This window comes from Myotis yumanensis, unplaced genomic scaffold (assembly GCF_028538775.1).
Source record: "Myotis yumanensis isolate MYYU_CA2020_CCGP unplaced genomic scaffold, mMyoYum1.0.hap1 SCAF_17, whole genome shotgun sequence".
Taxonomy (NCBI): Eukaryota; Metazoa; Chordata; class Mammalia; order Chiroptera; family Vespertilionidae; genus Myotis; species Myotis yumanensis.
The window spans coordinates 33,128,969-33,138,880 of record NW_027223768.1 but is presented as its reverse complement, the minus strand read 5'-3'; the positions used below and the strand labels follow the sequence as shown (position 1 = coordinate 33,138,880).

General features: G+C 43.9%; 1 protein-coding gene across 4 annotated transcripts; it reads left to right on the top strand.

Annotated features, from left to right (window-relative positions):
- Nucleotides 1–514: 514 nt before the first annotated feature.
- On the top strand, nucleotides 515–7,325 carry C4BPB (complement component 4 binding protein beta). Of its 4 annotated transcripts, none has more exons than XM_070396051.1 (7): nucleotides 515–778; nucleotides 1,239–1,440; nucleotides 1,986–2,156; nucleotides 3,556–3,732; nucleotides 4,775–4,868; nucleotides 6,313–6,439; nucleotides 7,115–7,325. In XM_070396051.1, the coding sequence occupies exons 2-7, from the start codon at nucleotides 1,383–1,385 to the stop codon at nucleotides 7,256–7,258; spliced, it is 771 nt and encodes a 256-aa protein (XP_070252152.1). In that variant the 5' UTR covers nucleotides 515–778; nucleotides 1,239–1,382; the 3' UTR covers nucleotides 7,259–7,325. The 4 variants fall into 4 exon arrangements, with proteins under 4 accessions (XP_070252152.1, XP_070252149.1, XP_070252151.1 ...); XM_070396048.1 differs by having other exon boundaries at nucleotides 1,983–2,156; XM_070396050.1 differs by lacking the exon at nucleotides 515–778 and adding an exon at nucleotides 1,038–1,054 and having other exon boundaries at nucleotides 1,983–2,156.
- The last annotated feature ends 2,587 nt before the right edge of the window (nucleotides 7,326–9,912 follow it).

The window sequence follows — 9,912 nt, the reverse complement described above, 5'->3', positions numbered from 1 at the left end:
CAATTCTGCACCTGACCTATTGCCCTAGTTCTCCAGGAAAAAAATCTAGATTAGATTAAATTGTTCTTAATGTTCAAAGATCTAGAAGAGCCTGTAATGCTTATTTACTAATAAGCATTATGAATGTCATTAACCATGGAAAACAACTTTAAAAGGTGTCTGCTCTCTAGCAACTCAAGTATCAGTTGACCAAAGATAAGCTACGGAAAACCTATAAAGGCAGTCAGTATACATTAAGTGATAAATGATAAATGATCAGGGTGGATTTGAGAGGCTGTGGTCAAGTTTCTGGATGGCTGTTCTTCTCATCGATTCTGCATTGCTTTCCATTCACTTGGCAGACAATTCTGATTTGCATTCTGGAGTGCAGAGGAAGGGAGGGAACAGACCAATGAGGCACACTCCCTGTCCTGGAGTTGTTAACCGTTAACATGGGAGATCTGGAGTTGTTAACACTGAACGTGGGAGGAAGATATGAACAAGTCATTTCAAACTAATGCACATTGGTGGAGAAGAGAATCAAATTTGAGAGCTTACCGTGTCCCTTAGACTTTATATTTATTACAATTTTTTGTACTATTTTTTTAAACCTAAAATTGGGTAGGAATTTTACCACGGAGCATGGACAGCCAGCTAATTGCTGTAACAGTCATGAACAAGGAGCTATGAGAGCCCCAAAGCTAGTTTACATACAGGACTTTGGAGTTCTTCTCAGGTTTGGCATCCACCAGGACCAGCTCCTTGCTGGGAAGCCATAAATCGGGAAGATCAGAGGCAGGTAAGGGTAGCTGACTTCCCTGGGCGTTCAGTCTTCAGTGCGCTCACAGCCTGGGGAGAGCTGGTATTTGAGAAAGGGGATGAGGTAGTGCCCAGAGTTGGGTTTTACCTGGAAAAGCATCAGAGATTGCCACCCCTTTCTCCACCAGCAACGCTAGAGAGAGTTGCAGAAGGTGGACTTTAAACAATGGCAAATATTGACAGAAGTGAAGGTCATGGCAAGACCCTGTCGCCCACGTCTGTCACGGAAGGCTAAGCCTGCACTTCAAAGGGGCCGGTCAGCTGGATTTGCATGAACAGAACCTAAGCAATTTCTGAAATTGAGTTTTAAAACTGGCAGTTCTTTTCCCACCCCGTTATGTTTTTGCAAAGTTCTCTCTGTAGCAACTTCATACAGCTGTTCTTCATTTCCTGTTACAATTTCTTTCTTTCTTTCTTTTTTTTTTTTGCATTCTTTCCAGGGAAGGAGAATCAATACAACCCATTCTCTAGGAGGGAGGTGGTTGGACGGTCTGACCTTTAGCGGTGTTAGAAGACCTGTTTTGATCCAAACCAGATGTCCAGGCTGAGTTGACTTCGGCCTGAGTCAAGCAATTGATCACAAGATGTTTTTTCGGTTTGTGTGCTATCTTGTGGTTGTGTGGCTGATTTCTGGCTCAGATGGTACGTATGCTTTTCTTACGCTCAGTTTTCAAGGCACTTGATGATCAGTTTGTGGGTTGGGAGGCATTCTGTCTAGGATTTTCATGAAATTGAAATCAATGGAATGTATTTGTCGTCTTGAAAAATCTCAGGTTACTTGGCTGAGTTCTCGGTGCTCCATAGGGGCTTAGTACATATTTACTAAGTCTGCTCTCTAAGTGGGGGGGCTACCTGTTTGCTTTCCCCTTCTAGGAGCAAAAGCAGTATCCGTTTCAAAATCGTCACTGGTCTTACACAAACTGCAGGAGTGCCTGTTGGGAAGGGAATTGCTCCTTTGGGAGTGGATAACTTATGGCTGAATTTGAGTGAAATTCCGGTTACCCTTTCGAAAACAAAACTTTGGGAATCGCAGGGTCGGGAGGGATGTGGATGTACCCGAACATGGATGAGTACAAGGAATGAAAATCAATAATCCAGCAAAAAGAGAGTCAGATGGGGGGATCGAACGAGGGCTTCCTCACAACCCCTGAGGTACCTGTGGATCTGTTTCCTTTTCCCTCCAGCAGAGAGCTGTCCGGAACTTCCCCCGGTGGACAACAGCATATTTGTTGCCAAGGAGGCGGAAGGACACGTTCTGGGGACCTACGTTTGTATCCAGGGCTACCACCTGGTAGGGGAGAGCACCTTGTTTTGCAACGACTCCAAGGAGTGGAATGCCCGTACCCCCAGGTGCCGCTGTAAGTCTCATCTTTCTGCTTCCTTGTCCATCTTGTCATCCCACTGTATTCTTTCACATTCTACCTCCAGGAGCTCACGTTAAAACTCTGTCAGGCAAAAACCCCAACTTCTAGGAGTCCATTTTTAAAACACTCTAGTGGCGGGACTTCTTTTAGACGGTACATATTCAGCTCTGAATAGACTCACCCACCCCTCCAAGAAGGAAAGAATTTCCACCAAATAGTAAAATGACTTTTTTTTGGGGGGGGGGGGGGGAGGGGTACTGTGATATCATACTGATTTGCAATTTTTATATCATGAAGATTTTAAACGTATACAAAAGACGGGTGAGTAAAATGAAGGTGTGGTTACTTATCACCCAGCTTCAACAAGTATCAGCACATGACTGATCTTTTTTCCACCTACAATTCTGCTTTGCATTATTATTACTTGGGGGTAAATCTATCGTATCATTTTACGTCCTTCATCCTATAACTTTGAACTGAGAAAGATGTATGTCGTCAATTTATAAACATGATAACTGAGATCCACGTGACTTGCTCAAGTTCACAAAACTCATTTGTGGTGTCTGTAGAGATGGAGAAGTAGTCTGTATTCTCTTTGTTATTACTACCTTTAGGAATAGTTGGATCGACTCTCCTTTATTCCCAGAGTAAAGAACACCAGCATGTTTACCTTTTATTCGTATGACTAAATTCACATTTCTGCATTCTCTCCTGTTTAAATATATTTTTATTGATTTCAGAGAGGAAGGGGGAAGGAGAGAGGTAGAAATGTCAATGATGAGAGAGAATCATTGATTGGCTGCCTCTTGTACAACCCCCACTGGGGACTGAGCCCACAACCTGAGCATGTGCCCTTGACCAGAATTGAACCCGGGACCCTTCAGTCTGCAGGTCAATGCCCTATCCACTGAGCCAAACCAGCCAGGGCTCTCTCCTGTTTTTATGCCTAAGAAAACAAAATGAAGTAAAAAATGATAAGTACACATATATATTTGGCTGGATAAACAAGAAGGAAACACTTGCCTCAAACATAGGCTCAAGAATTTTGAGCAATGCTTTACATAACAGGATAATGAGCTTGCTATTGGTAATTTCCAGTTAGATGCTTAACTATTTTTACTAAGTTCAAGTGCCCATTGTCATTCTTGTGCACGACCAAGAAGACCTTTTCAGTCTTGGTCCTGCACAGGAGTGACAATGACCAGAGTGACACTCTGGCCGATCCAGTCTTTTCTCACTCTGATTGATACCCCTTGGTATCATGGTCCCTATGAAGAAAGTGCAGTTTTAGCTCTAATTTCTTGTTTTCTCAATGAAGTGCCAGGAGGTCTAGTGTTCGCTGTGGTGGGTTTCATCCTGGCCCTTTCAGATCACCGCCTGTTTTCTTCTTCAGTGGGCCACTGTCCCGACCCTGTGCTGCTGCATGGCAAGTTCAGTTTCCGGTGGCCTGTGAAAGTGAGAGACACAATCACGTTTACATGCAATGAGCACTACATCCTCAAAGGTGGCAACTGGAGCCAGTGCCGCGAGGACCACACCTGGGTGCCTCCCTTACCCACCTGCAAAAGCAGTGAGTACAGTGGAAACAGATGCAAATCCCAAAGATGTTGATCAACCCTGGCAGCCGAGCATTCGCCACATCCCTTGGGTGATTTCCTCTCTTGTGTATCTGGGTAGGGACTGGATCTAACAGACAGCCCAGAAACACGGGGAGCTCACGAGCAGGGCCTCAGCTCCGGTGGTGTACTCCAGTGAAACGAGCAGAATTCAATGAACAATGCTTTTTTCTTTTCTCATTGTTGTTCATATATGTTTGTATATGATGGTGTTTTACAAAAATTATATTATATTATACATACTCTTCGATGTCTTGCTGTTTTTACTCAGCTATTTGTGTTGAAGAACTTGATGTTTCAGTAAATATACACCTATGTAATTATTCTTGATTTAGCCTTCAATCTTGATCAACATTTTTAGACTTAATCTTAGAGCTGAAAGCATAATATCACTTCACCTGCTCATCGTATAGGTTAGGAAGAAAGCCAAGAGGGATGAAATGGCTTCTTTAGTGCCATGTGGTTACTGGAAGAGCCAGAACTAAAACTCACAACATCCAGTACCTCCTCCAGCTCTGCTTCCACAATTCTCATCCTCAATGATCTAAGCTCTGTTTTCCTTTTTTTTTTTTATGAAGCTCTCATTGTATAACTCTGTCCCTTGGGGGATGTCAGCCTCCATTTGAGCTCACACTATTGATTTCCTGTTTCAGAGAGTTACTTCTTCGACTTCTATTTGTGAACTAAATTTTCTTTTCTTGTATATTGACAATTAGCATCTCTACCACTTCACCTTCCTTTCCTTGAGCTCCTGCCAATCAGAAAAGTACTCTCAAATTGCTAATGACTCAGGATGAGCCCAGGGAGGGGGTCTTTCCCATGGACACATATGATTTTGAGGAGAAGGAAATGACTGGAGAACATACATGTCCCTAGATGCCACATGTGCTGCTATGAAGATAGTAGGTGCTGGCATAGACAATTACACGTAGGGGGTGTTTTTAATTGAGCATAACTGAACTTCAAAACTGTCTCTCCTATGCTCCTGTCCCTCAGGAGACTGTGGCCCTCCTGAGAACCCAGCTCATGGCTATTATGAAGGAAAAAATTTCAACTCAGGATCTACCATTACTTATCACTGTGAAGACAGGTAAGAGGATGCAGCCTTTCAAATACAAAATCTTGCCCATTGAGTAGTAGCATTCTTTTTGGGAATGACCCAGTTGTGCCAAGCCAGCACGGCCATGTGTGAACCTGAGCTCAGGCCCCTGTTCCCCATATTTGCCCCACGTTGGGCGCCATATGTGCTGTACCAGCACAGCTAGGTTTGGTGAGCCTGAGAGGGGGCAGTGAAGGACTGAGAAAAGACAGACAAGAGAGGGAAGCTGGGTGTGGGTGGGACGCTGTCCTCTCTGATGGAGAGCTAGCGACAGTGCCACAGCCTTCAAGCCAAGTCTTTATTTTATAGCCAGATTCCATGAGGTAAAGTAAGGGCGTGGTTACAACATTCTCATGGGTTTCGAATCTACTCAATTACATGCACCTGCACTTAGCCACGTGGGGCTACAGGTTTGTACCATAAGGTCAAGCTTATAACTACATATAGCCTTTGGCTAGAATTGTGCTGGGACTTGCAGGTGGCTTTGCCACGAGAGGATCGTGCCCTCTCATTAGTCCGAGGCTTGAACCTGTCCAAATGCTGTAGCTGCTCTCCACACCCAGTCTGTCTCAAACTAGTCCCCTGATTTCCTACTGCTCAGGATCCTGAGCTCATTCTAATTTTGAGAGCTGCCTTAGTCAACTTCCAGCTCCATCCAATCCCTAGAAGACAGATTCACCTTCCTATTTATCCTAATTAAAGTATCACCTTTTTTTCTGTTAGGTAAGACAAAATAGGTATTATAAATGTATACTTTTTCCTAAGGACCCTCAGAACAAAAAACTCAAAGAACCACAGAGCACATGGAACTGCAGAAATAGAAAGATTTAGAATATAGATCCTTAAAATACCCTAGTTAAGGTCTAGCCTTAATTTAGACTGCCTGGTCACACACCTTACAGATCGCCTAGCTTTTTCTTTCCCTTGCCTCATTCTTATTAACTCAGGGTTATGTGCCCTCACTAGCATTTCAATCTCATTATATACCTCCAACAGACTGCAGTCAACTCTCACGTCTTTTTCTGATTAGAAGCTGCAGCTTCTTTTCAGCCAGTTCACTAAGATATATTTGAAGGCTCTCTCTAGCTTTCTACTCCTTTTTAGAGCCTAGATGACAGGTGCTTATTTAAAGGTCTTCCCTCACCCTCCCCATCCAAAAACTGTATGTATAAACGCACGTATTCAGAATTTCTCACTTCTCCATGTTTTATGGGTTGGCTCATCAGTTGGGCTCTCCACACCCCAGGGAGCGGTTTTACTTTAGTACTACCCTGTAATACTGAGAGAACTTAAGCATGCCTTATGGATCCAGGGCCGAGAGGTGGGTTCTATCACAGTAAGAAATACCGAAATATAGCAACACAAAACCAGCCTTAGTTGTCCCGTTCAGAAGGTGGGAAGGCTAAGCGTTGTGGCCATTCTAATTTCTGTGCAGATACCGCTTGGTGGGCACACAAGAGCAGCAGTGCATTGATGGGGAATGGAACGGTGCACCTCCGGTCTGTGAATTGATTCCAGAAGCTCCCAAATCAGCTCGACAGATTGCACATGAGAAGGCACTGGTGAGTAGTAGGCCCTTGTTTGTCTTGTTCACAGCTGGATCTTCAGGGCCTGGCATTGCTCCTAGTACATGCTTAGTAAATAGCTGATCAATTTGGGATGTTTTTGAATGGGTTGGCCTTGACCTGATTGTAGTATGGGGCACATAAACTATTACCTCACATTTTTATATATGGTAGTTCCCATTTGCCACCTGACGAGGTGCTGTTAGTAGGAGTCATTGTCTCATGTACTTTATAGAGCAAGGTACATAAACTCATGTCTATAATATCTTTATTGATTTCAGAGAGGAAGGGGGAAAAAGAGAAAAACATCAATGATTGATCGGCTGCCTCCTGCTCACCCCTTACTAGGGATTGAGCCTGAAACTCAGGCATATGCCCTTAACTGGAATCGAACCCGGGACCCTTCAGTCCGCAGACCAACACGCTATCCACTGAGCTAAACTGGCTAGGGTGACAAATCAATTTTCATTGAGACTCCTCTTTTAGTTTATATTTACTACTGGGGTAATAGTAAGTGTATTTGAGCATCATGTTTAAGATCCACATCCCTATGTAAATTAGCCTGGTTCTGAGCCCCCATTCAAGGACCTATGGCACTACTCATTATCTTCAGAATATCAAGCTGGCTCTCCGTTCTTAAGTTATCATTTACAAAAATGTTTCTTTCTTCAGCTTGCCTTTCAAGAGAGTGAAGAACTTTGCAAAGCCGTAGAGAACTTTATGCAAAGGTTAAAGGAAAATGGCACAACAATGGAGGAGCTAAAACATTCTCTGGAAACAAAGAAAGCTGAGTTGGAGGCAACAATATCACCCTGACATTGTAGCTGAGTTGACTGGGTAATGTCAATACACCTATAAATAAAGTTTCCTCTTGGTTCTGAAATTGGTTTCAGATTTTTCTCTCATTGGGCTGGAAAGCAACTTCATAGTAATCAACTGCAGTTGTATGATGGACCGTGTGTGTGTGTGTGTGTGTGTGTATGTTTGTATGTGGAAAGGCCAAGTGTGATGGTTGTCTGTTTAAGACAAGAATTAGCAACACATTAATGGGGAGAAAAGGGTTTGGTTTCCTGTATGCCAGGAAAATCAAAAGCTCAGATCATAGTTAAGAGTGTGCCTCATATGAATATGAGACAGGAATGATGCAGCCAAAATTAGCCTCAAGTGAACCAAAATTATGAGGTAAAAATTAACCTTTTATTTTGGAAAATAGGCTTAAAACAATTATATCTTAAAATGAGCCATTGAGGAAAAAGTAGAATTAAGACCCAAACTCTCTCCTGGGTTTTGCTCCTATATCCTATTTATGAAACCAGGTTTCCAAGTCTTCTGCAGTAAGATTGCTCACGGCCTTTCGGATGAAACCCATCCTGCATGGTAAATTTGAGATGGTGCAACACAAGCGAATATATTCTTATATTTTTTGAGGGCAGAAGACTCAAGAATCTCAAGGTTTTCCTGTCAAGATGTTTTACTGAGCTGATATCACAAGCTTCTTTCATCTCCTACTCTGCCCTCTGTTTAAGACACATAGGAAATCTGAGTAAAATACAATCAAAATACACAAGAGAGCTTGAAATAATAGAAAATCTCTATGCAAAGTTAAGAAGAAAAAGAGATAGACTCTTGAGTAGCCCACAGTCTCTGAATAGACACAAGACATGGATGTACATGTCTTAATTCAGGATGGTTAGAATAAAATAGGCACTTTTCACAGAACAGTGTGCTATGGGAGCTCACCTGGGAGGAGCAGGATGTCCATCTGGGAAGAGTTAGAGGCAGGAAAATTGTCAAGGAAGATGTCATAGTTATTTGAGCCTTTAAAAATGAGTAAAAGTTAGAGACAAAGATTAGGGAGGAGATATTCCAAGTGGAAAAATAATTTGAGAAATGTAATAAGAGAGCCTGAGCTTTTTTAACCAAGTACATCCACTTGTAGAATGAATCGAGCTTGAGCAAAATGATTTTTAATTTGAAGCTATTCGTTATGTTATTACCTATATTGTCTGCATTAGTAAGACCTTGTGAGCATTTGAAATGTCCAATCTTAGAGAAATGTTAAATAAGTTAGGGCACATCAAATGTAATGCAATCTTTTATAGTGACAACTAGAGGCCCAGTGCATGAGTTCGTGAATGGGTGGGGTCCCTCCACCTGCTGGCTTGCCCAGTTCTGATAGGGGCCGATTGGGGCCAGCCAGGAGGAGGAACCACGGGAGGTTGGCTGGCTGCAGGAGGTTGGCTGTGGGAACGCACTGACCACCAGGGGGCAGCTCCTGCATTGAGTGTCTGCTCCCTGTTGGTCAATGTGTGTCATAGTGACTGGTTGACTGGTTGTCACTGTCGCTTAGGCATATATATATATATACTAGAGGCCCGGTGCACAAAAATTTGTGCACTCGGGGCGGGGGGGGGGGGGGGGGGGTCCATCAGCCCTGCCTATGCCCTCTTGCAGTCTGAGACCCCTTGGAGGATGTCCACCTGCTGGCTTAGGCCTGCTCCCTGGGGGATCGGGCCCAAGCTGGCAGTCAGAAATCCCTCTGGCAGCCCAGCAGCCCTCGGGGGATGTCCACTTACCAGCAGGGAGCAGACCTAAGCTGCAGTCAGACATCCTTAGTGCTGCTGAGGAAGCGGGAGAGGCTCCCACCACCACCGCTGTGCTGGCAGCCATCAGCCTGGCTTGTGGCTGAGCAGAGCTCCTCCTGTGGGAGCGCACTGACCACCAGGGGACAGCTCCTGCATTGAGCATCTGCCCCCTGGTGGTCAGTGTGTGTCATAGTGACCAGTCATTCCCAGTCGTTCTGCTGTTAGGGTCAATTTGCATATTACCCTTTTATTATATAGGATAGTGGCCTGGTGTACAGGTGGGGGCAGGCTGGTTTGTCCTAAAAGGTGTCCCAGATCAGGGTGGGGGTCCTACTGGGGTGCCTGGCCAGTCTGGGTGAGGGGCTGAGGGCCGTTTTCAGGCTGGCCAAGCCCCCTGGCGACGAAAGCTCTCAACCTCTCCATTTTTTCTTTTTCTTCATTCTCGGATTTATTTACCTTCTATAATTAAAACTTTGTAGTCTTGAGTGGAGCTCAGAGCTGGCTGCGGCAGGCGGGAAGCTTGGCTTCCTCCATCACTGGGGCAACCAAGTCTCCTGCTCGCTTCTTCTCTGTGGCTGCCGGCCGCCATCTTGGTTGGGTTGATTTGCATATAGTCGCTCTGATTGGCTGGTGGGCGTGGCTTAAGGCATGGTGAAGGTACGGTCAATTTGCATGTTTGTCTTTTATTACTGTAGATTATGAACAGAAAATCTTAAAAATATAATCTTGAAATAAAATACAGAAAGACAAGTCGTTATGATTGCATTTATTAAAAACCTTGTTCTTGTAGAAAAGGACCAGGCAATAATAGGTACAGATGAAAACAGTTGTCTTAAAAGATGAAATTACAGGGGTTAACTTTTAAAATAATAATTTTTTCCCATC

What these genes read in the sequence shown, in the direction of transcription:
- C4BPB (XM_070396048.1), top strand. Translation starts at nt 1,383, where the DNA reads ATGTTTTTTCGGTTTGTGTGCTATCTTGTGGTTGTGTGGCTGATTTCT. An exon ending in CCGTACCCCCAGGTGCCGCT is followed by an intron (nt 2,157 to 3,555) that starts GTAAGTCTCATC and finishes TTTCTTCTTCAG; the next exon opens with TGGGCCACTGTCCCGACCCT. An exon ending in CTTACCCACCTGCAAAAGCA is followed by an intron (nt 3,733 to 4,774) that starts GTGAGTACAGTG and finishes CCTGTCCCTCAG; the next exon opens with GAGACTGTGGCCCTCCTGAG.